This window comes from Mustela nivalis (assembly GCF_964662115.1).
Source record: "Mustela nivalis genome assembly, chromosome: X".
In the NCBI taxonomy this organism is placed as follows: Eukaryota; Metazoa; Chordata; class Mammalia; order Carnivora; family Mustelidae; genus Mustela; species Mustela nivalis.
Window position 1 is genome coordinate 131,958,919 of NC_139040.1, and position 26,576 is coordinate 131,985,494.

A 26,576-nucleotide genomic window follows, 5' to 3' on the forward strand; every position below is an offset into this window, starting at 1 on the left:
GATAAAAATAAGATGTCTGGGTTGAGGATCTGCAAGTAGAAGTTTCTACCGTAACTACATAAATACAATACTATCAGACCTACCACTTCTAATCATCTTCTAAGAACCAGAGACCCATAAGAATCTCCAGAAGGTCACCTTGGTCTATCTTCTTGCTTGAACAATGACACAATTGTATAAAAACATGACACCACAAATGCTTTACTCCAGGTACACTGGTGTCCAGGTCCACTTTCACTACATTGAGCTCCTGGACAGGACTTGAAGAAAGAACTGAAATCTCAGGGTTTAAAAAAATGGTGGAAAGCATAATTATTTGTCCCACATGGAATGAATGAGTCAGCTGAGAGTTGTTTCCATGACCTCTGTAACAGTGTGTGGGTGGTGGGGAACAAGTGTCCCCTTTCTGCTCACCAAGCAGTGGAGAGGATGTCATATTCTTTGTCACATCCACAAAAGGGGAAAGTCCCACAACAGGGCTGCAACCATGGTTTCCAAAGGGTGTTGAACACTGAGAACTGCTGTGGGACAGGTGTGAGTGTCCTGCGATGCTCTTTGATAGCTGCCTCAACTTTCTTGACCACCGAGTCAAATAACACTTCATTATCAGGGTTAAGAGGCCGGGCCTCAGAAGGGTCTCTGGAGATGTCAAAGAGCAGTGGAGGGTCATGGTAGGTGACATCTCCAGAGCATGAACAGATGCCACTTCCATAACAGGCACCAGCCCCATCTGGGGAGAAGTTGGGAGTCACATAATGGACCTTCCACACCGTTGCACCTGGAAAACAGAAGTCCGTTGGAATGCTATATTAATCATTTTAGGAGTCTTTCCATTAATATATTTCTCAAATACTTTTGCCAACAATTGATAAGCTTTTTTGAGTTGATTTTTCTAAGATTTAATTTGTTTATTTGAGAGAGAGAGAGAGAGAGAGGAAGCCTAAGCAGGGGGGAGGGGCCGAAGGAGAAGCAGACTCCCTGCTGAGCAGAGAGCCCAATGTGGGGCTCGATCCAAGGACCCTGAAATCATGACCCGAGCCAAAGGCAGATGCTTAACCAACTGAACCATCCTGGTGGCCCTGATCCTGGAGATTCTAACTCCAACTGCTGGCATAGGCAAAGTGGAAAATTTTCTAAGGCTCAATACCAATTTCAGGTCTGATACTGTCCAAGGTGATTTGTCAGGATGCGCCCTTCCTTGTATTTTTCTTCCTCCCTCTGCCCCTCTTTCTCTCTTCCTTCCTTGTTTCTGTTCTTTCTTCCTGAAAAAATGGTTAATAGTTCTATTTCCAGAAATCAATTTTAGATGGAAAACATCATAAGTGTTTCCCAGCCTCTGATCCATGAGGCTTACACAGAATTCTGTGGGAGGGGTTTTGCAGAAAGGCTATGATTTTCTGATAAAATTAGGCTAAATCCCCTACCTCAGTCCTTTACCCGCTTTGCTCTTCAGTCTTTCTCCTCTATGGAGAGCAGAGGTGATGGCTGGAGAAACAGCAACCACTTTGCCATTAGACCATTAGAAGGAGCATAAGAATGAAAACGGGCGTGCCAGAGAGGGCCAAGTAGAAATAGAGAAAGAACGCAGATCCTGGTCACGGTGCTGAGCACTTCCAACTTCTGAAATCCTTATTATGAAAATATAAGTAAAATTCTATTTGCTTGATGTTTTATAGTTAAATTTGGGAAATTTTTGTTGTTGAGGGGAGCTGTTTTGTTTTGTTACTTACCATTGATCATGCCCCTAACTGTGACAGAATCTAGAAGGAAGAGGTTTTGTGGGTTTGTTCTAGTTTTATGTGGGAGATTGATCCACAGTAACCTAAAGAATGGATCATACCACAGTGGGTTTGTGGGTTTCTTCTAGTTTTATGGGGAGATTGACCCACACTAACCTAAGGAACGGATCACACCACAGTGGGTTTGTGGGTTTGTGGGTTTCTTCTAGTTTTATGGGGAGATTGACCCACACTAACCTAAAGAATGGATTACACCACAAGTGATGGGTCTCATGGAAGAAAAATCCATATATTTTCTGCAAATTAAGCTAACTCCCATGAAGTAAGAATTCTAGTGTCTACAGTTGTAAGGAAATGAATATTCCTTGTTAATTGTTATTTGAAGGTAAGGAGGAGATGATTAACTGGAAGGGGACAGCCACTACTGTGGGAGCTACACTGCAGACTTTATTCCTTGTTGCTAATTATTTCCATGTCCTTGGTTCTGGATATTTATATTCTCTCTTTCTGTCTCTTTCTCACACTGATGTATTCATGCACACGAGCTTACACACACCTCTAAAATCTACCACGTGGCAATGGCTGCTTAACTAACTTCTTTAAGGAAAAAGAATCATCATGGCTGGGTGCGGGGTGCATGGCCCAACTTCCCCCAAGAGGAAAAGGAAACGGGGTATGTCTTTATCGTGTTCCCACATGTCTGCCATCTTCATACTCACAGTCCTTCTGATGCCACCTGGCTGTGTGCAGGTAGACCCCACAGTAGTGGAAGAGGAACTCATGCTCCGAGTGGGACACCCTGCCTTCCAGAAGGGGCATTAGGTTGCGGCCGTCAATGATTCTTAGGAGAGAGGGAGAGATAAAGTGGTGAGAGAGGCATGATTTGGTCATACATTTTATGATAGGAAGGGTTCCTCTTCCTTTCCCCCCAGGAGGAGGAGGGGAAGGAAGGGGAGAAGAAAAATGGACTCTAAAAAAACCTTATTACATATCTTCCCTCATTTTATAACAAAAAACAAACAAACAAAAAAGAGGTGAATCTTACACAATTTCTAAGACAGTGGGAGAGGTGAGTGGCTGGAGCTGCTTCCATACCTGTCCTGGGGCAAGATCCCTCCACCTATATAAGACAGGGTCGGGTAAATGTCCATTAGGCTCGTTGGCTCATCAATCACTTTCCCAGCCTCCAGGACTGTCGGCCACCGGAATATTCCTGGGACACGAATGCCCCCTTCCCAGCCGCCCATCCCCTGGCCACCTGAAACCAAAGATGAACGTCAATGATGAAGCCAAGTCAACCGTATTTCTCCAGTCAGTTGGGAACTACATCTAGAGGGAACGTTTTCTGCCGTTTGCCAAATTCATGCTAATGTGCTATATTCACACATGGAGAGAGATATCTACAGAGTACCTCAGGTATATTTCTTGCATTCCAGAAGTTGAACCTCAACTTGTGAAAGTGGCCATCAGGTGACAAACCCAGCTGTCATAAATAAAAACAAGTGATGTCCTAATATGGTGCATTATTTGGTGCCAATGAGGACCACACAGTTTCCTTATTGTGAGAAAAGAGAACTTTCCATAAGCTAGCAAATCTTCAGTCTTCGTTGGAATCACATTGGGCTCTAAAAGATGGATAAGTAAATGAGGCTCCAAGCAAGACTGGGGAATCAGGTTCTACCTGAATCATGCTGATCCTTGAGAGAAAATAAGGAATTTGAACTTTATTCAGTGACGAAGATGGAGACATCATAGAAACGTGAATGGTCCAGAGGTGGAGAAAGTGTTGAGATCCTATCTCAGACAAAGGATGTTTCCAGTGTTTTGGAGCACAAAATAGGTGAACCCTTGTTTTAGGCCCTACCCTGAGGCCAAGATGTTCATTGCAAAATATATATACAGTCTTTAGCCAAATGACATAGTCAAGTTCATACAGACATACAGACAATGAGATTCTCTGGGTGGGTGGGAAGAAACTCTTGCAAAGTAGGACAAACATGAAATGTTCATGGAACAACTTTTACATGGTGGTTACTCCAGCAGTATGAATTACAACGGAAAGACAAGATGGGGTATCTCCATGTAGAAATGCGGAGACACGAAGTGGGAAAACATTTAAGGACAAAGACTGCAGGCTAGCCAGCGTCCAAAGCTGTCCTAGCTCAGCAGCAGCACCCTTCTACCTGGAAAACTTAACAAGCTCCCTGCACTGAATTTATGTTTGTATACCAAAAACCAACAAACAAAAAAACAAACATAAACCCACCTTGACATTTTCATAGTCATATTTAATAGCCAGCAACTGTGTTAGGACCTACAACAAATCTAATCGTCTATGCAGACACCAAAATTTGTGTTTTAAATGGACTCAGCTCCTTCTGGTGAGCTGGGGGTCAGTTTCAAAGATAAATTGGCTCACAACAATTTTGCTGTACCTCTTTGAGAGGTCTGCAAAGGCACTTTTTAGAGTGATGGTTTTATGCACACACAACTTCCCACCACACACACACACACACACACACACACACAGAGGCAATGTCACTACTAAAATCAATACATATATAACGGCATATATTAATTTTATTACACACCTTTGCTGCTAGGCTGGTCAACAATTTAGTCTACGCTAATTGACAGTAGGTCTACAGCAAGCTGGCGTGACCCACCAGAAAAGGTGAATGAATACATGTAGGAGGTCAGTTGCTGTCAATCAAAATATACAAAGTTTCTATTGTATCTATCTATCTACAATCTATCTATCTATCAATTATCTATCTATCTATCTATCTATCCATGGATCAACCAATGTACCTATTATCTAGCTACCTATTAATTTTACCTATCACATCTTTGCAACCATACAGCCATATATCCATCCAACCATCCATCATCCATCCAACCATCCATCCATCCATCCATCCATCCATCCACACATCCATTCATCCATCTATCCAACCATCCATCCATCCTTCCATCCATCCAACCATCCATCCATCCATCCATCATCCTTCCAACCATCCATCCATCCATCCATCCATCCATCCATCCATTAGTCTATCTGTGCATCTATCTATTCCATCATCTCTTTATTCTATCCATCCATCCATCCATCCATCCCTCATCTACTTATCTATCCTAAATTGTTTCATAAAGTACAAGGAACCCCTAAAGTTCTGACTTTTTTTTTTTTTTTTTTTAAAGATTTTATTTATTTGACAGAGAAATCACAAGTAGGCAGAGAGGCAGGCAGAGAGAGAGAGAGAGGAGGAAGCAGGCTCCCTGCTGAGCAAAGAGCCCGATGCGGGACTCGATCCCAGGACCCTGAGATCATGACCTGAGCCGAAGGCAGCGGCTTAACCACTGAGCCACCCAGGCGCCCCAAGTTCTGACTTTTGTAATGATGACAAGTTTGACACCATTTTACTTTTTTTTGATTGGGGTTGGGGAGGTCAGAGGGAAGGAGCAAACACCAAATTCATTTTTAAACTCATCTGTTTAATCTACTTTGCCGATCTACAAGGGCAGACTCAGTGGGGCTACTAAATAACCCAGCAGGTGTACATCAAGTAAGTCAGAAGAATCCACTCGCAGTGAGGAGGAAGGCACCCTCTCAAAATGAACACCTCCTTTCCTGATCATTTCACTGTGTTTGAAGCAGTGATAATATAATTGATTTCATTCCATTAAAAGCCTGGATTTGGGTTCTCTGGTCAGTATTATTCTAGTGGAAGTGGTTCTCAGCTAGAAAGGACTTTGGCCCTGGGAGACACTCGACAATGTCTGGAAACAGTTTTGGTTGTCATATTTCAAGGGAAGAGGTAGGTGGTCCTGGCAACTCTACGGTGATAACCAGGGACAAACTCAACACACTTACAGTGCCCAGAACACCCCACATCAAAGAGTCATCCAGCCCCAAACGCTCAGGGTGCCAAGCCTCAGAGACCTGCTTTAGATGGCCATTGAGACCCTCTGCATTTTCACTCAGGAGGCTCTCATTACTTCAGGCACTTTGGTCTTAAATTCTCAGGAAGCACCCCAAACTTGCACCTTTTTCCGTCTGGTTTCATAAGAGGGGACAACTCCCACGAAATTCTCCAAACTGAGTCTGCAAATGAATGCATGTGCAGGCACAGAAAAGTACATGCCACTGGAGGGATGAAACTCAGACACATGGGGTCTCTGCACATCACCTTTGTAGACGCCGTTGTAGCCCCCCAGTTGGGCCTCGCCTTCCTGTACCTCCAGGCGACCCCCGTTATCAGAGGTGAAGTACACCAGCGTGTGGTTGGTCAGGAGCTCCCGGTCCAAGGTCTCCAGGATCCTACCTGGTGCGGGGTGGGGAACAAGAAACTGTCACTTTTCACCATGGGCCACTGTCAGTGCATGATGTCATTATTAGGCATGGGTTAGTGTTAACAGTATAATTAAGGGTTATTTTATGGTATAGGCTATCATCATAGACAATAAATTTTGATGCTGTAGTCTAATATCTATGTAATATATTTAAGTATACTATGTAGTAGAGACATAAATATATACTATATGCCATAGAATGCGTATACTACAGAGTGTACAATATACAATTGAGCTTTAGATGGGTAAAATTATTTGTTATATATTTTACATTATATAATTTATATACGTAGGTTAAAGCATATATTCAGTATAAATACATAATAAATAGCAAATATGTGATATAAATTATGTCTAATAATATAATAATAAACACAATTATATTTAAAATATAAAAATATATACGATGTTTAGATATTATATTTTAAATAATAAATTATAATGCATAATCTATACTATAATATATAATAAGTATATTATTTGTATGTAAACATATAAATATAATTTATGTATTATAATCCTATATACTTCCTATATTATGAATACTATATGGTAATATGTAATATATGATGTGCAAATATGTAATATATGATATGTAGATATAATGAAATATTTATAACCATAAAAGTTATAATTAATAATACCTTAAAATAGTATATTAAATGTATAAATACATTATATATAAATATATATAGATATACATACATAAATAAATATAATCTATTGCATAATATAATCTACTAAAATATTGTATAATATTTGATGATTATATGTTATCTAATAGTATTATATAATGGTTACTTATTATATAACACCAATAATATTTTATTATGTAATATGTAATTTTATTATATAACAATTAATACACCATTTTAGTTTTAGTTTTAATATTTTCTTACATAATACTTAAGAAATATAATATATATAAAATATATAAATATATGAATATAAAATAAAATATATACTACACATAGGAAATAAATATTATATAATATATAAGAAAATATATTTATTTTTTGAATTACATAGGAAAACATATACATATTATATATAATATGCATCCCTATGTATACACATACAATATATGAGAAACTATGAACTAGTATGAAGTATACAACAAGATCATCACTCAAAATCCAAGTAACCATCATGTCTTAGGCCTGTTGGTTCAAAGAAACTCACAAACACTAATAAAACAGAGAAGACGCTTTAAAAACTGACATGTCCAGGAATAAAGCCCCAGGTTCATACCCTTGCCCTGGAGAGCATGAGCCCCGCCTCGTAAAGGAGGCAGTAACCCCACACCCTCTCTGAGGGTTGCTCCTGACCTGCAGGTTACTCTCCTCCTTACGCATGGGACCATAATGAGTCCTTCACTACACTCCGCCAGCATCATGGTGATGTGTGAATAATCTCTGAAGGGGACAAAGGGCTTTTTGTTTTTCCCTTTAAATATTTATGTATTTATTTTTCCCTCTAAATATTACACTTATTTATTTGTCAGAGAGAGAGAGAGAGAGACAGCAGAAGCAGGGGGAGCCACAGGGAAGGGAGAAGCAGGCTCCCCCCTGAGCAGGACATGGGGCTCCAATCCCGGGACCCTGGAAACACTACCGGAGCCAAAGGCAGATGCTTAACATATGGAGCCACTCAGGCATCCTGGGAACAAACGGCCTTTGAACAAAACAAGTAGAAAGCTGATCTAGCCACATCCCAAACTATGCTGACTTAATTTCCAGTTCCCGCTGGACATCCACCCTGGGCTCTGTATGGTCACACCACAGTCCTACCATCCAGTGTGACTTCCCACCACCACAATCTTGCCCCATTCAAACATGGAAAGACAACGCGGCCGGCTGCAAAGAAAACGGGTTTAAGCATCAACTCCTCATACTTTCTATTTCCTTGTTTAAAAGTGACTTGTTTTGGAAGCCACATTGGCCATTTTTTAGAAACGTTGCAGCCAGAAATTAACCTACTTTAAAGCCCAGATTTCCTAAGCCATTATAATGGCTTTTTGGTAAGAGAATAATTTACATGTAAAGTATCAGTTCTCATTCATTCGAGCTGGCTATCGTCTTTAGCATAAAGGTTATCTGTAACTTATACCAAGTAAATAAAATACACGTGAATCCTTTCATTTCTTGTAAATACATACATGTAAACTTCTGTGTATGCAATGTGTAAAACATATAGAAGTGTGCGTGTACACGTATGTGCATACGGCAACAGAATAGCCATAAAATCTTTTACAAGACAAAAATACAAGAAAAGAAAGCAAGAATAAAAACCTGCTAAAATATGTTTTTAAAGTACAGGTTCTCTCCAATAGAGGATTTAAAATATTCCTGGACACTTGGAGCTTTCAGAAGATCTGCTTTGTGTGTCATTCTGAGGACACCACAGTTACGGCTTCTTCTTGAGAAAGTTATTAATTTAGGAAATGATTTAAGTGTAATCATCATATTACCAACTAGAAACACACACACACACATACAAGACGTCTCTCTGATTTTTGATCTGCATCTGATTTTAACAGAATTTTCATAAGCCATGCAAGGGGAAAAATGCAGTGTTTTGGGAAGACGTCATGCAGAGAAATATCTATTTTTCATTTCTCCCATATAAACAGGATTAGCCCGGGAAAGCAATTAAAAATATTACTAAATATTAATAGTACTTACAGAGCACCTGTGTATTTACACAGAGTACAGAATAAATGTAATTAGCTGTTTGTGGCAAATTCTGCATATAAAAAGGGACGGAAAGTCTATTTGCATCAAACAGCTCTGTGACTCTAGATACGAATGGACCAGAATGCCTTGTTTCCAAAGCAGATTATCCTGGACCGTAACAAACATCAAGGAAAAGAAATCAAAATCTTACAACTTCACTGAAGTTACAATGTTAGAAATGTTTTTACTGTAGCAGGTTTCAATGTATCTGCCAGGGAATTTAATATATATATATATATTGTAGCAGGCACATACACACATATAAACAGTATATATATATATATATATATGTATATGTATATGAGCATTAATATTTAACGTGCGTGGATACATTTTAAATATTAATTTAAATCAATCGTATACTTAATTGATTTAATATTAATAGATATGAAATGCATGTTTATATGTACCTAGGATATATAAAAGTGACATTTTTATATTTGAAAACTTTAAAAATTTTCAATTCTGTGACTATTAGTCTAGGTGGTTCTGCAGAGAACACTTTCCAGAAAGTAGCAAAAAAAAATACTTCCTTACACTTTTTGAGATGAAGAAATACTCCGTCCTGCGCAATTGATGGGAAAGGCTATTTGGAAAGCACGATTCGTTGTTTTACTGATACGCATATGGTGTTTCCTCCTCATTTATGACCCGTTGTGTTTGTTTCCACATTGACCCTTATGACTTTGAAACCAATGACTTCAGTTAAGGTAAATCCCCTCCACATTTCTAAGCCTTTCCCGTAAAAATGAGCTAAGGAGAAAAACACATTTCCTTTCCTATCTATCAGAATGATGGAGAAAGGCAGTCTTTTATTACCGTGTTGAACAGTCTTTATTTTAAAGATGGGAAAATCCCATATTTATAGTAGCAACTGTTTTCAGGGAGGGAATACTCACTGATTTTGCTGCACCGGCAGCCAGACTTTGATTCCGTTCCTGGGAACAGATATTCACCGAGTGCCCAAGATCCACAAGGGGCTGTCCGTTGTTTGAGGCAATCGGTATGCATTCACTTTCTCTAGCCCAGGCATCCGATGCCTAAGATCGTGTTTCTGGACACTTACCCACCATCCAATCCATTTCTTCGACATTATCTCCATAGAGTCCGTATTTACTGTGCCCCACAAACTTCTCCTTGGTGATCAATGGAGTGTGGACATGGAGGAAGGACACAAACAGGAGGAAGGGACTGCGTTTGTACCTAAGGGATGGAACCGGAACTGAGTTATCGTCACCCACAAAGGCGTTTTCTCCAGGACTAGGATTCCACATCAGCTGAAAGATCTCACAACAGTTGACAGAGGTTGTCTATGTCCCTACGTGACCAATACCCCTGACAAGATTAACAAAGAGCACAGCACAATGTCCGCGGAGAGGCCATGAGTAGGACGTTTGCATTAGCAACAAAATAGTGAGTGCAATCTGTCTTCTGAAGAAAGACTTCTTCATTCCTTTCTCCTCCTCTTCTTCTATGCTGTCTGGGACATAAATGTGATGGCTGGAGCTTTGGCATTAACTTTGGGCTATGAGGCTGCTTATGCAGAATCACAGGTAGCCAGATAGAAGGATCTAAGGTGCTCATACATCTTGTCTGTTGTGTTCTGCACATCAGTATCCAATGGGGTCACTTAAGACTCCTCCTTACACACTTTTAGAACTGGGCATTATAAAGGGGGAAGGGCATAGAGATTGGATGTGTTCTGTCACAGACAGCCATGGGAGTGACAACCACAGCTGAGTGACTACGTTGTGACCACTGTGTTAGAACAAAGACTGAAAGTGTATGAGTAGATGGGATCCCACTGTTGGACACATTAACCCCACAGCATTATACATTTTCCTCTTCCATCCACTCCCCTGAAACCCATACACACCATCTCAAAGAGCATCCACACCCACAACTCAATCTGCTTCTGGCTAGGAACCTAGAAGGGAGCCAGCATGCAAATTGGGAGACAATTACCTTCATGCCCACATGGTTTGTATTGAACATATAAAACTTTAAATTAAGTATCTATACATAAAATGACTCCCTCATCATTCATGCACACAAAAGGATTTTCCAGCTGCTGCTAAAGCACACTAAATCAACATCAATCCCAAAGGTTGAATCCATTTAGATCCCAATCCATATTGAAGTGATATGGACCAAAGTATAGGGATTCCAGTGTTGATAAAAAAGAGTGAGCAAGATATATTTCTTTACCCTTTCAGTGTTTATAATTTGCAGGAAATGCAATGCTCAGTTTTATCCGCAGGAGAGATTCTACTATATGAAAATATCACACACAGATACATAAAGGTCTGTAACCCCAAGATGAACCAACTTCTCTGAAATACAAGCAAGATTCCCATGCGTGGAATCGGACCACAAAGGGCTCCATACCTGTCGATAAAGGCAAGAGCCTCCTTGAGCATAAGGGAACCCACTCTGTCTTCCCTCATTGGCTGCTGGATGATTTCATGGTTTCTCATAAGAATGCAGTTCCAACGTCGAGTAAACCCATAACTGGAGTACCAGACAATGAAAAACACAAAGGCAAGAAGAGCAAAGGCGATGATGACCTTCCATGGAACAGAGAACCAGTGGGCGAACTTGGGGATGAGCAGCAGGAGGGGCACCAGACCGAGCACCGCTGTGGAGATCCAAAGTTTGATCCGTAGCCAGCGGTGAAGCTCTGCGGTCTTGGACGTCTGACAGTCGTTGAGGAGGCCAAAGGGCAACCCGTAGAAGTAGTCGAACCCATGGTTGAGAGGGTGGTAGCAGTGATCGTCCCGAGAGGCGCAGCTCAAACCCAGGTGCCACTTGCCTGTGGGAAAAACAAAATGGCACCCTATACGTCCACCTGTTTCTAGAACGTGGGCTTTGCTTAGCAAAAGCGAAGTATGACTTGCACTGTCTTGCTGTGGGGGCATCTTCTTGGTACCCCAGTCACGGCCCTGAGGATGCTCAGAAGGTTATCGTAACTCACCAACACTGCTTTCTCTACACCCTGCATCTTTCCAACTCAAACAGGGCAGTAGAAACCCCTTTGCTCGTTGCTCTCTCTCACTCTAAAATAAATAAATCTTTAAAAATATAAAAATAAATAAAAATGCACTCACTTCTCTGCTGGTAATGATGTTACAAAAACAGTAAACCCCCTGGCCTGCCCCCCTACAGAATATTCCATTTTGGTGATAGCGATGGACAAGCCCATTTGCTTTTGGTTCCCATGATTCTTCCCATACTCTGCTCAATATACAAAAGGTCCCAGAAAATCATGCATTGAATCCCTACCCCACGTGTCTCCTTTCAACAAGAGGGAAGCTGGCATGGGTCCAGCTGACATCCCAGGAAGATTAAATCACACAAAAAAGGGAAGTGCATGAACATGCTTCTGAGTTCAGAGTCCTGCGGGCCATACCTATGAGTCCCGTGCGGTAGCCGCGATGCTGCAGCAACTTGGCAAAGGTCGTCTCATTGGTGGGCAGACCACCCGAGCCTCCAAGCCAGGTAAGCCCTCGGTTCAGGTTGAAGGAAGATGCCATTCCTGAAGTCAGAGAAGAGGCACCCTGTGAGTCTCACTGTTCCTCTTTCATGACCCTCACGATAAACGCCAGGATTCATCCTGCTCTCCTTGAAATGTCTTCTACTGAGCCTCCACCATTCTGTTCTTTTGAGAATGTTCCCTCACTTTTTTGTTTCTACTTAGCTTGTTCTCACATCTGTCAAAGGCACATGCTCTGCGGATCAGGGTCACCAGCTCACACACGATAACCAGGTCACTCTGGCATTTCATATGAACAATGAATGGTGTCTTAGTATAAGCACCACATGTTGCGTGGGGCATACTTATACTAAAAATCTAGTCATTGATGATTTAAAATTCAAATGCAACTGTGTATGTGACTCTGGATGATATCTTTGAACCTCAGTTATGAACTTTGATGCCATGTCTCTACCTGGTGAGAAACCCACATCTCCTCCAGACCCTCCTTTGAAGCTGAGGTCCTATCTAGACGTTGCTATACTTAGGAACCCAAATCACAACATGACCAACAGAAAGTCTGTGGTCTTCGTACTTTAAATGTGCTTCAACAAAGGAGGTCATGATACCCCTGGCCATCCAATGCATGAATTCCTTTGGGATCCTCCCTCTCACTCAGCTTCTTCTGTCCAGTCCCATGTCAAGTCCTGATAACTCTACCCCAGTAAAGACTTTGAATAGTTATCTCCCATGCCATAGCTTTTGAGCAGAGATTCAGCTGGTCTGTGCTTGGATGTCCACCAGCCAAATGCTGTCCACCATCCCACGACCTTCTGAAGAACCCTTCCAACCTATTTCTGTCCCATAGTCAAACCTCATTACTGCCCGTCCCTCACCTTCTATTTAAATCTAAATCTGGGGTAGAACTTACACTATGTTTGCTAATCTGAGACAACTGATTATTGCTGTGGCTGCCTCATTGACCTTTTGCATTCATACCTGACTGCATTGTCTATGCATGCCCCTTCCTCTGCTGAGCACACCCTCCCTCCTAACTCTTCACATTTCAAGCAACATCATTCTGGAGGACTTTCCTGGAATTCTGGAAAGGCCCCTGTGAGCTTCCTGTGCTCACTGAACTAGTCCTTGCATTGTGACTACTGAAACTTTGTGCCTTGAGGTACACATGACCTACTGATGTTACAACCAACATGAATAAACCTATATGAGGCACCTGGGTGGCTCAGTGGGTTAAAGCCTCTGCCTTCGGCTCAGATCATGATCCCAGCTTCCTGGGATCGAGCTCTGTATCGGGCTATCTGCTCAGCAGGGAGCCTGCTTCCTCCTCTCTCTCTGCCTATTTCTCTGCCTACTTGTGATGTCTGCCAAATAAATAAATAAAGTGTTTAAAAAAATAATAAACCTATACATGAAAGGCATCACACAAACATGCACAATCAATTAAAAAAATCAAAATATGTTAAAATAGCATTGTGATCCTATCTGCTTCTCGTTTTTCTGTTCTCAACATAAATAAGTATATTAAAAAGATGCCTTTTGCCAAATCCTAAAAGACAAAAGCCTATTTATCATTTTCAAGAAAAGTGGTTACATCATTTAATTAATTATAAATATATGTATAGATGTTAGTGTGTGTATACAAATTTGATGGAGCAGAACTTTGATCTCATCTTCTTGCATGAGGAGAAACCTATGTCTCCTCCAGACCCTTCTCTGAGTTTGAGGTCCTCTGTAGGCATCTCTATACTTGGGTAGAAACTTAGGGATTGGGAATATTGATAACTTCTACATCATAAAATGTTGAAAATGTTGCATCTCTATACTTGATGTATACTCTCTCTATATCTCTATACTTGATGTAGGCATCACTATGCTTGGGTAGAAACTTAGACACTTACGGATTGGGAATATTGGTAACTTCTACATCATAAAAAGTTCAAAATGCTGCAGCTGAGTATAAAAATCGATATTTGTAGTGTTGATGCTACAACGTCATGTTGTGCGTGTGTGTGAGACAGAGCGTATGTACGAGGCTCCTTCTTTTCCTTGTTCTTCCCAAGACCTAGGAGAAGAAAGCATGGCATAAAGACAACATCATCCTCACATAGCCCTGCCCCACCTGTTCGGACGGGGTACCGGCCGGTCAGGAAGGCAGCCCGACTCGGGGTGCATACGGAGGCGGCTGCCAGGTGCTGGGTGAGCCTCACGCCCTCGCTTGCCAGGCGGTCAATATTGGGTGTGCTGCAGACAGAGAGAGGATTCAGCACGTGGGTCTCTACTGCTCAACGAGAGAAAGAACATTGAAAGCCATCATGCTTCGAGTCCAGTGGACTGTCTTTCCAGTAGACCTGAAATACATGTCTCTTAAACGTCAGTCCATTGACCTGTTCACATGGCTCCCCAACGGCCCCAAGGAGATGGAAAGTAGACTTTAAAACAATATATCTTCAGGCAAAACAATTGCAGACTAATCGAGGTCCGCAGGTATAATTAAACCCTAGTCAGTCTGAGCTCATAGGCGTTTCAATGCTAACGTTAGTCTGTTTGCTCATAATATATTCCTGAAGTGAACGGGTGACTTGGGTTACATAAAATTTTACTGTATTTCTGGCAGTAAAAATGTGTCTTTCTTTTTAATAACCAAATGGGGACATTTTGGGGGTTTCGTTTACTGCCCACGTTGTTCGTCGGCTAAGGTATCGTGATCTTAACAGCATGTGAATGACATCCTAGTCTCATAAGCCCCCAGCAGTGCGATAGGGGACAGATTTGTACATCCGCCCACAACATTCTCACTATCTGTGTCAAGGAGACCTGTGCAGCCTGATGTCGGGTGCAGGTACACTCAGTGTGTGGTTGAGAGTGACAGTACCAGAGTCTCAAGCTATGTCTCCCGCCTTACCCATCACTTGCTCGTGGAAATTAAACAAGGAAACACGTGGGCTCATGCAGACCTTCAGTGCCTCCAAGAAGACTGGCTCCTTTCCAAGTCCAAAAATATACTTAAAATACAGGACTATTCCGTGAACCACATTCCAAGCAGGAAGGGCAGTATTTAAACTCAGACTAAGAGGCACAGTGTATTTGCACATGAATAAGATTTATCTGGGGCTGGGGACCAAGGGGCATTCAGCAGATGGATCATGGTCACTGAAGGCTTCGGAAATAATTCAGGGAAGACCCTGAAAAAATTTCATGCCATTCGTCTCTGCCATGGGACATTATCCAATACAGACAGAAAGGAAGGAATGACACCCGCTACCACGAAATTGAAAACACGATGTTCGGTGAAAGAAACCACACACCAAAGGGAGAGGGGTTCAGGAGGAATTGGCCTCAGCCCTGCCTAGATATCAGACCCCCAGCCTCAACCCTGCTCCAGCCTCAGCCCTGCCTGGATCTCACACTCCCAGCCTCAGCTCTGCCTGGATCTCACACTCCCAGCCTCAGCTCTGCCTGGATCTCACACTCCCAGCCTCAGCTCTGCCTGGATCTCACACTCCCAGCTCCAGGACCAGGAGGGAATCCATGTGGGTTGCTGAAGCAGCTCAGGATGTAGCATTTCTGGAATGAACCAATCCCAAGTGACAGAGCACATTGGTGATTGCTAGGAGCTGAGGGCTGAGGAGCAGAGGCAACTGGTACTAGGTATGGGGTTGCCTTTTGGGGGCACACAGAAGTTCTGGAAGAGGATGGAAGGCACGGCTGTACCACCCTGTGCATGGGCTCTGCCCCCGGAACGGTGACCTTTCCGTGGGTTACAGAGGAGCTGTCGTGTTAGGGGAATCTCACCTCAAAATCAGGACAGCAGCCACCAGACCTGGGAAAGCAGGATGCAAAAGCTGAGCTCTGCTTTTCCTAGGGCCTGCAAATGGTCAATGCTGGCCAGCCCCGTGCTAGGGTCCAGCTGCTCCCGAAGGCCCGGGGCACACTCCTCCCTCCACAGTGGGGCAGGGACAGCTTCCTTACCTCACTGTGTTATTACCGTAGCAGCAAATGTCCCCCACCCCAAGGTCGTCAGCCATTAGCAGCACGATGTTGGGTCTGGAGTTCCTCGTGGTAAAGGCCGCACTCAGGCCCCCCAGCCAGCAGCACAGGCACACCGACAGCTGGCTGGTCCTGGAAGCATTTGGGGATGTGAAAAAAAGCAACACACACGGTCAATCTGGGCCTGCCTTACGGACAGCTGAGAAGGCGTCGTCGTGCTATTTCTTACCAACACCCGCCACACAGGACCCCTGGCCTACCTTCCTCGGAAACCAGAAGTTATTTTATTTTACGTGTCTATTCTTTATTTATTTTTAAAGATTTTATTTATTTATTTGAGGCAGAGAAAGAGAGAGGGAACACAGCAAGGAAGAGAAGCAGAGGGAGAGGGAGAAGCAGATTCCCTGAGGAGCAGGGAGCTCCATGCAGGGCTCGATCCCAGGACCCCAAGATCATGACCTGAGCCGAAAGCAGACGCTAAACTGACTGAGCCACCCAGGCGCCCCCAGAATGTTTATTTAAAGTCCTATTCCATGTTAACATGGTATAACATACACATTAATTTTCTATGCCTGGTGATATTTAAATTCTTATAACTTTCCCAACTGTTTCATGATATGAGACCCTTAAATACTGTTTAAACCTGAGTGGGAGGCCTAGTAATTGTATTTATTTGAATAAAAATGTAAATAAAGTAGAAAATCAGGAGCAAATTGTTAGCGAGCCTGGCTTTTTTTTTCTTTTGATGCTCAGTTGGACTTCTTAATACATTAAAATATGCATTTAAAATAACATTGAGAATTCTTTTAACATCTGAAAAAGGAAAATTGGCATACTTGCATATGCTCCTAAGTGTTAGGCTGTAGACTCATGCATTTGTAACTATTAAATGCTATCATATGCTCCAAAAAGATTTTGAACAAAATCGTTCCCAGTTGAGGACCATTTTCTCATGCAGAAAAGTGGTTCCAAAACCCCAAATTCCAACTGATCCATTCCCCTCCAAGCCCTGCTCACTCTATGTAAAAAAAAAAAATGCATCTTAAAACCATTTGCATGCATCCACCTACAGGCCCCGTCATGGCAAGCCAACTAACTCAAAGCGTGTCTCAGTTGGATTCCTCAAAACTTTCCCAAAAGGCCTGGCCCGTCCCATTTTGGCCACTTGAGTGCCCTCCAAAATGCAGCTAACCTGAGCAACCTTATCCTATCAATCTGGTTGCAATGCTCCCCAACCAAGTCCAATGGCTTCCCATTGCGCCATGATTGGCAAGCTGCACCAAGTGATGTTCTACGCTGTTCCGTCATGCTTTCCTCTCACTACCCACCCCCCAGCCTTGGCTCATCCATGGGCATCCTTAAAATCCCTACAACGACCTATGACTTTGGATGATGAATTTGCATACATGCCGTCACTCGTAAGGTAAGTGTCGCTTCCTCAGAAAAGCATCCTATGGGACGTCAGCAACCCACAGCCCCTGTAGCAAGTTTAGGGCTGATGCAGTAGACCAAACATCAGCCAGGGTAAGGAACACAGGACAGAGAACCCTTCTGTCCAGGATACAGAGAAAAAGGATGGTTTACAAGGTCACCTACTCACCAGTTAGAGAATGGCTGCTTCATGACTGTGTGTGCTGCTCCCCTAGGGAAGAAAAAGAAAAAAAAAAAAAAAAACAAGAACTGTAGAGCCGACCTTTGTCTCATTGCCAGGCGGTCGATCCAAAGGAAACTGTTCAGGGGTTACTGTCTCAATCCTTCACAGCTCATTTGCAAACCAGTCATGTTTGCCCAGAGAGAATCTAACAAAGAACACGACCCAGTCATTTCTGGGTAGAAGTCATGGCAGATTTCCAACACATGATGTGGATCTGACAACAAAAACCCTTCATGGCAGAGTCACTGAAATACATAAGTCGCCGACGAGTGGGCAGGCATTCCGTAACTATGTGTACCAGGCATACGGTATGTATGGTACACAGCTACAAGGAACATTTTCCTCCCCAAGGTTGATAAGCAATGTCTACCTTAAAAAAACACAGTGATGAACAATATGGACATATGGCGATGTTGCCCCAACTCTGAGTGTAAGAAGACATGTTAGCAGCTATAATTATGATCCTTTTATAAGTGTCCAAAGAGTGATAGAGTCCTGTCTTCTCCCCACAGAAGATCCCCAAATGGCTCCAAGTTGGTGATACTTAGTAGTAGGCTGAGGAACCTCCCCACAAGGCAAATGGTATGTAATAACGATTAATGACACCACCCTAGAGTTTATAGGGCTTTTTCATCCCCAAGGCATCTCCAATGTTCCTTTTGGATCCTTAAAATACCTCACCCTGCTTGCCTGGAAGGCTTTATGACACTTCTTTTGTTTTATGGGAGAGGGAGCTGGGGTCATACAGCCTAGAACACTTTCACAGAGGCTGGTAAATTGCAGGTGTGGCACTCAGAAGGTCTCTTCCTTTAATCATGTGTGTGTGTGTGTCCAATTCCCAGGGCTCCCTTGTCATCTTAGACCTCCAGGAAGACTCTTGGGTGGGAAGATTTTCCTGGGCCACTTGGTGAAGCTGACCCTCCCTTTGCCTCTGCCCCACAGAAACCTCCATCAATACTTGTGCACTCAACTGACTTCCATGGTGACCTCCCAAGAAGCCATACTCTAATGTTTCCTCTCTCCAGCCCCAGTGCCTCACACATTACATGGCATTCCTGTAAATTTCCAGAAGATTTTAAAATGCATTTCTAGTTCATGCTCACTAAAGACATCGAGTATTTCCCAAGGGTTGCATGAAAGATGCAAGAATGTTGTTGTTGTTGTTGTTGTTGTTGTTGTTGCTGCTGTTGTTGTTTGTTGTTTTTAATTTACCAACTGTAGCCATATCCATCTCATTTTTTTAAGAATGTATCTCTCCAACCCAAGATCGGTAAACTCACCATGGATGGTCCTAGTCACGTGCAAAGATCTTTCTAACCAACAAGAAATAAAAGCTATTTATAAAGTAGATGGAAATCAGAGTTACAACAGAGCTCCTACTGTCTCAAAGAATTATACATATCAAATCAAGGAGAACGTGTCTACCCAGGAAGCTCCTCTACACCGTTCTGCACAACCCATTTCTCCCCTTCCTCCCCCACACCCAGATTTTAACAGAGGAGTTTTTTCAAGGTGGGCAAACCAGTGATGCATATTTGGGCTTCTGGAGATGGACAAATACAAGAGACTGGTATTATAGATCAATGTGGTTTTCCAGACTGGTTTTATTTCCCAGCTATCTTTGAAGAGATGTTCGAAGTTATGGACCTAATCAAGAAGCACTGCTCAAAATCCTATTCTATAAGGTCATGTTATTAACTGAAAAGGCAGGAAATACATAGGCCAACAAAAGAATTACATCCTCAAATGGATAAAAATGCAAATGCAGATGTCTGTGGTCTATATTCTTTCATAGGGAGAATGAGAGTCAAAAACCAAACCCAAATGAAGCAAAACCCCAAAACCAGTGCTCTTGGTTGGTGGTATGGACCTTCCAAAATGATGGAGGGAAAAATGTAGCTATGTGAGTGACTGATGTGTTAGTTAGCCGATTTTTGGTAATCACTTTGTAATACATACTGACAGCAAATCATCACATTGTAGGTCTTAAATTTACCATGTTCTGTGTCAATTCCATCTCAACAAACCTGGGAAAAAAGCCTTTAAAATTCCTGATTTTCATGTTTTCACCTCTAGAGGTTACCTCCCAATGACCCAGAAATAGCAAAACATATCAGTCATGGACACTTTAGTGAGAGAGAGTTTCTCAGGTAGTTACACAGAAGAAACTGGAGATGGTGCCTTATATGCAAATATAAGGGTATTATGTGCAAATAGGGTATTTCCAGATGTGATGAAGTAAAGGATCTGGAGATGACACCATTGAGGATGAGGGTGGCCCTAAATCCAAGTAAGGTGTCCTTGTAAGAGACAGAAGAGGAGAAATAAACATAGAGAAGAAGCCATGTGAGGACAAAGCCAGAGATGGGAAGGGTGTGGCCATAAACCCAGGGACACCTGGAGCCCCAGAAGCTGGAGGAGGCAGGAAGGACCCTCCCATGGAGGTTCAGGAGAGCGCACAGCCTGCCCCACCTGGATCTCAGCAGCCCTTCCCCAACTGGATCTCAGACTCTGGTCTCCAGAAGTGGGGGAGGTTACACTTATGTTGCTGTAAGCCCTCAGTCTGTGGTCATTTGTTACAGCAGCCCCAGGAAACAAATACACTTTTAAGAAAGATTCCAAGAAAATTACCTGCACGCTTAGGCAGTGGAAGTTTTGTGAGGGGATGCTGCCACTCAATATTAAATTTTTGAGAAATCATAAGCAATGGCACACCATGGTGTGCCACTCCAGAGGCAGCAGGCAAAAGGCAGGGGTAAGGTTGTTGATTGCAACCTTGCTTTTCCACAGAATCAGGAGGAAGCTATCTGAAATCAGGCTGAAGAGGACGGGATAAATATACTCATGGTGCAGAAATCTATGCTATCTCCTTTAAAGTAAGGAAGATGCACTCACTGATCTTTTGGGGTTCTTTGATGGTAAAGCTGTATAATTCTGGGAGGCATTCCTCAACCACAGCTGAAATCAAAACAGTAATTACTTTTATGGGACCTTTCATCCAAGGACACCGCGATGCTACCTGGATGTTATCTCCTCAAGCTTTGGAGGAAGGACAGTAATACTATGATTACTCCCACTCTTCTGTGGATCCAGAGAGTTCTAGGGTTTAGGGTATAGCTTAGGGCCAACTAATAAAGCCAAATGCAGCCTCTGCACTAATTAAAACATTCTCCCTATTAATATTCACTAACAAAAATCTTCTAGCCACAGAGACCAGTCTTGGAAGCGCCCATATGTTCTTCCAAAAAGTTCCTTCTTTCCCTTACACACCTGGAAAATCACGTAATTATAGAACCAAAGCCACAGTTGACTTACAGAGTGGACCCATGATGATGGCTTGATGCCCTGCGAAGCACCGGCATGTTATCTTCATGGGGGTAATCCATAGGTAGGTGAGCAACTCAAAGACATGATTGCAACCCAGGAAGAACTGGACAAAATTCAGCCTACCATACTTGAAATGGAGCAAATAGTTCATCATAATTTTCAACTGAGCATCTCCTTCCTTTCTTTGCTGTGTGTTCAGAACCAACATCTGCAGCTGGGCCAGTCAACACAGCTAAAGCAGGGGAGATGCCTAAAGACAGAAATTCCCATGTGTGTCTTTAACAAGAGCAGAGAAGAGGCAGAGTTGGGAAATCGGTCAAATCCAGGTCGGGTTCTCTCAGTTGCAGCACTGTGGGTGTCTGGAGCTGAATGGTTCTCTGGGGTGGGACATCTTGGACACTGTCAGGTGAGGAGCAGCATCTCTGGTCTCCACGGACCATGTGCCATGAGCACCCCCTCCCCAGATACAACAACCCCAATTATTTCTACACATCGCCAAGTGTCCCCTGGGGCATGAAATCATCCCGTCTCTATGGTGAGCTCCAACGAGTGGAGTGGAGCTCCACTCAGCTCCGCTGAACCAGTAGGAACTCATTCTTGGATAATTTCAAATGTTGTTTACTCATCATGCAAGATTCTGATTTTCTCATCCAGGTTGTTAATTTAGAATAGAATCTCTGTGATTTTCTTCCCTCCCCCTAATTTAAATATATGAATAAAAATTGAATGTAACAATTTTCTCCTTGCTTTATTTTAACAATTCCTGCTGGAAAGAATTTAATATGTTGACTTGTGGTTCTTCACTTAAGAGACTTCTAAAAAGGTCCACATATTTCCCCAAACTTCCTCCAAATTGACTGAGATTCAATATTTAATATTTATTAAATATTACTTAAATTTAATATTAAATTAAATCACTCAAATTTAATATTAAATTTAATTAATATTAAATTAAATCACTTAAATTTAATATTAAATATTCAATATTTATTAAATATTACTTATGTATTATTATTTTAATATTTATTTATTTATTAGAGACCTCAAGAGAGAGCATAAGCAAAGACGAGGGGTTGAGGCAGAGGGAGAAGGAGACTCCCTGTTGAGCAGAGAGGTGGACATAGAGCTCAATCCCAGACCCTGAGATTGTGTCCTGAGTTGAAGGCAGATGCTTAACTGACTTAGCCACCCAGGCACCCCTATTCAATGACTCTTGCAACATCATTATTATAAAATATAAAAGAGAATACTCAACAGCATGAAAAAAATTTAAATATCTGTTATTAAAAACATACTCTTTTTTCCTCCTAACAGTTCATATAAACCCACATTTTCTGCTGGATGAGATAAACCCATCTCTCCATTATATGCTTTCCACTAAGGAAAAGTCCACTAGTAAAACATTAAATGGCAACCATTATGAAGTAAATTCAGAGACCAGAAACCTGGTTTCTTTTTTTTTAAGATTTTATTTATTTATTTATTTGACAGAGAGAGATCACAAGTAGGCAGAGAGGCAGGCAGAGAGAGAGGAAGAAGCAGGCTCCCCGCTGAGCAGAGATCCTGATGCGGGGCTCCATCCCAGGACCCTGAGACCATGACCCGAGCCAAAGGAAGAGGCTTTAACCCAGTGAGCCACCCAGGCGCCCCCAGAAACCTGGTTTCTAAATCCGCAACTGTTATGCCCTGTGTCAGCTTGTGATTTTCAATATTTTGGTATTCACTGAGTCACTGTGATAGTGCGCGCTGCATTCTCCCATTCAGGGATTATAACAGCAGAATGAAAGAAACAGAGGAAGGAAGGAAGGAAGGAAGGAAGGAAGGAAGGAAGGAAGGAAGGAAAGAAGGAAGGAAGGAAGGAAGGAAGGAAGGAAGGAAGGAGAAGAAGAGAGAAAGGAAGGGAGGAAGGAAGAGAGAAAGGGAGAGAGAAAGGAAGGAAAGAAAGAAGGAAGAAAGGAAGGAAGATAGATTTTAGAGTAAACTTACTTGTATAGACTTTATGTCATTTTACTACCAAGCAAAGGTCACCCACCTCCATGACCTTTGATGAGCCCACTTACTTGTCTTCCTAGGAATAACATAAATACCCTTAAACACATAAAATCCACATTTTGCAATTGTCTGCTCACAGGTGAAGGGATAAATCAAGTCTGGACGTCCCAAATCCAAGAGAATACCACCCAGCAATCATAAGGATTTCACTATGGATAATACAGTCAACAACCTTGAGGCATCTCCAAATTGAGTATGCTGAGTGAGAAAAGCCACACAAAACAGTATAGGATACCTCCTGATCCCATTTATATAAAATCCTAGAAAGTGCAAGGAAGATACATTACAAGTAAACTACCCTTGACGCTTCATTCTCCACCTTGCTAAGCATTAAAAATTCAAGCACACCGAGCTGGAATTACATTAACTCCCCATATTTTCTATTGAATTACATGAACTTAACGTATTTTACTTACTGGAAACAAGTTGTCTCTCCAGCTCCAGCATTTAGGGACAGTCGTCCTGTGCGTCCAGGCTCCTGTCACAGTTCCTAGTGACTGCACTCATTATTATAATTAAACATTTATTAAGTACCATGGTGGGGGCACTGCTCAAGTCTGTCAATTATCTTTATAGGTAAGCATAACCTAACAGGGCAGCTGGCACATACTTATTTAGCAAAAGGATATTTCACCAGAGCTCAACTGCCACCAAACATACATATATAATTAAGGGGACTTAATTAACTCAAATATGTTTTCTACCTGGATAATTTAAAAAATAAAAGGTTAAAAAAATTCTCCACTGACTCCAGTTAGGTTTTCAAAACAGCAAAGGGAGAGTAGGGATACATCGTGGTGCATTTTCGCATCTTAAATTCTATCACAAACTTTCTTTTTTTTTTTATTCCTTTTTTAGAATTATTTATTTATTTATTTATTTGACAGACAGATCACTAGTAGGCAGAGAGGCAGGCAGAGAGAGAGAGAGGAGGAAGCAGGCTCCCCACTGAGCAGAGAGCTCGATGCAGGGCTCAATCCCAGGACCCTGGGATCATGACCTGAGCCAGAGGCAGAGGCTTTATTTAACCCACTGAGCCACCAAGGTGTCCCCTATCACAAACTTTGAAAAGTAGCTTCTGTCTTCTGGTCTAAACGTGTCTTATAAATACTACACCTTTAGGCCTCAATGCACAGCTCTGAGGAGGGTGACCATCACTAGCTGCATTTGTAGGTGGAGATATCATGGCACGGAGACAGCCTGTATGCAAGATTCAGTGTCACACTCCTAGAACAGTACATGATAGAAGAAGTGCTTAGAAGGTAGATGAGGAGACAGATAGATAGTAGATGGGTGGACAGATGGATGGATGGTTGGATAGATAGACATAGATGGTAGATACAACAGATGGATGGATGGATGGATGGATGGATGGATGGATGGATGGATGGATTGATAGATGACAGATGGGTAGATAGGATAGGTAGATGGATGAAAAGATTGATAGATGATAGATGTATACATCAATAGATGGTGGATAGAGAGATGATGGATGGTTGGATAGATAGATAATAGATAAATGGATAGGTGGACAGGTGGACGGATGGATGGATGGATGTTTGGATGGTTGGATAGTTGGATGGTTGGATGGATGGATGGATGGATGGACAGATAGATGATGGGTGGATGGATGGATGGATGGATAGATAAATGATACATGGGTGAATGGATGGAGAGATAGATTTATAGATATAGATGGTAGATATGATAGGTGGATGGATGGATGGATGGATGGATGGATGGATGGATGGTAGGATGGATGGATGGATGAATGGATGGTTTGATTGATGGTTGGATAGAGGGATGGATGGATGGATGGATGGATGGTTGGATGGATGGTTGGATGGATGGATGGATGGATGGATGGATTGATGGTTGGATGGATGGATGGATGGATGGATGGATGGATGGTTGGATGGATGGATGGTTGGTTGGATGGATGGATGGTTGGATGGATGGATGGTTGGATGGATGAACAGATGATGGTTGGATGGATGGATGGTTGGATAGATATATGATAGAGGGATAGATAGATGGTGGATGGGTGGATGGAGAGATGATAGATAGATGGATGGGTGGGTAGATGGATGGATGGATGGATAGATAGATGATGCATGGATGAATGGATGGAGAGATAGATCGATGGATATAAATGGTAGACATGATAGGTGGATGGATGGATGGATGATGGATGAATGTATGGATGGATACATGATAGATAGATGGATGGATATAAGCATTGCCTCTATCATAGGACTCTTTCTCATGTACTTGTACCCTTTATTACAGTCCTATTTTGTGTATGAAAATGGGGGCAGGTGTGCAAGGACAAGGAGGAACATTCACATGAGAATTACTGTGAAAAAGACAGGCGTGTCATCACCCAACAATACAGCTTCACCCAAGGCTCCATAATTTCTGGAGCTACAAGCAAGGAGCTCAGCCTTGCAAAGGAGGTCATCCTTCAAGGACATTCTAATCCTGGGATCTTCCAAGCCCTCCCCCTGCAGAGCAATCTCTGCAAACAGACCCTTCTCTGTGGGGATCGTATTTTGCCTTTAAGGCAATTCTGCAGTCTCCATGTGATATCTGGGCTGCTGTTGAAGACCATAAAATACGACTCCAGGAATTCACGAACGCCCCATAGACACACAGTTCCATGTCCCATCAGAGTGCCCAAATAACTCAAAACCCAAAAACACAGTGACCTGGTTTCAGGGCAGCTGAAAAGTAGGTTTCTTGAGAGGCGCTAAACCCAGGTGGTGTACAAATCACTTGATGGATTTGTTCCTTCAGCTACAAAAAGAACCACCAGCTCCCACGAGAAGGAGTGAGAAGCTGTATGTCTGGGTCCAGAACCTCCATGTGCCACCGAGCCTTCAGGACATGGCTTCTCTTAGCTGACACTGGGCAAAAAACAACAGGAGGCCAGCTGCCTTCCTTCGTCACCAGCGTCCTTCCGCAGACCTGCCTTGAAGCAACAGGGAATCCCCACCGAACAGCGTCTACCCACCTTCCTTTAATTTCTGAATTTGCAAAGAATTTTTGAAGCCGTGAACTCGTAAGATGGTTATCTGCCAAGCACGAGCCTCAAATCCCAATTCGGACATGCACGGACCACAGAGAGAGAAAAACAAACAAACAAAAAACCAAATGCACAAGGGGCTTCGAAGATGGATCCTTAGATAGGATTTTGCCCCTGGGGAGTGTTCAGAAAACTCTAATTCAAGAAAGTC

At 42.4% G+C, this 26,576-nt stretch overlaps 1 protein-coding gene across 1 annotated transcript; it reads right to left on the bottom strand.

Moving 5' to 3' along the window:
• Positions 1–410: 410 nt before the first annotated feature.
• On the bottom strand, positions 411–17,571 carry LOC309855951 (arylsulfatase H; the record flags this gene model as incomplete). The annotated part of the gene is made up of 10 exons (XM_082716536.1): positions 411–778; positions 2,459–2,580; positions 2,835–2,997; positions 5,930–6,060; positions 9,890–10,030; positions 11,216–11,639; positions 12,237–12,362; positions 14,440–14,561; positions 16,290–16,439; positions 17,567–17,571. 10 exons carry the CDS (start codon positions 17,569–17,571, stop codon positions 411–413), a joined length of 1,752 nt encoding a protein of 583 aa, XP_082572662.1.
• Positions 17,572–26,576: the final 9,005 nt, after the last annotated feature.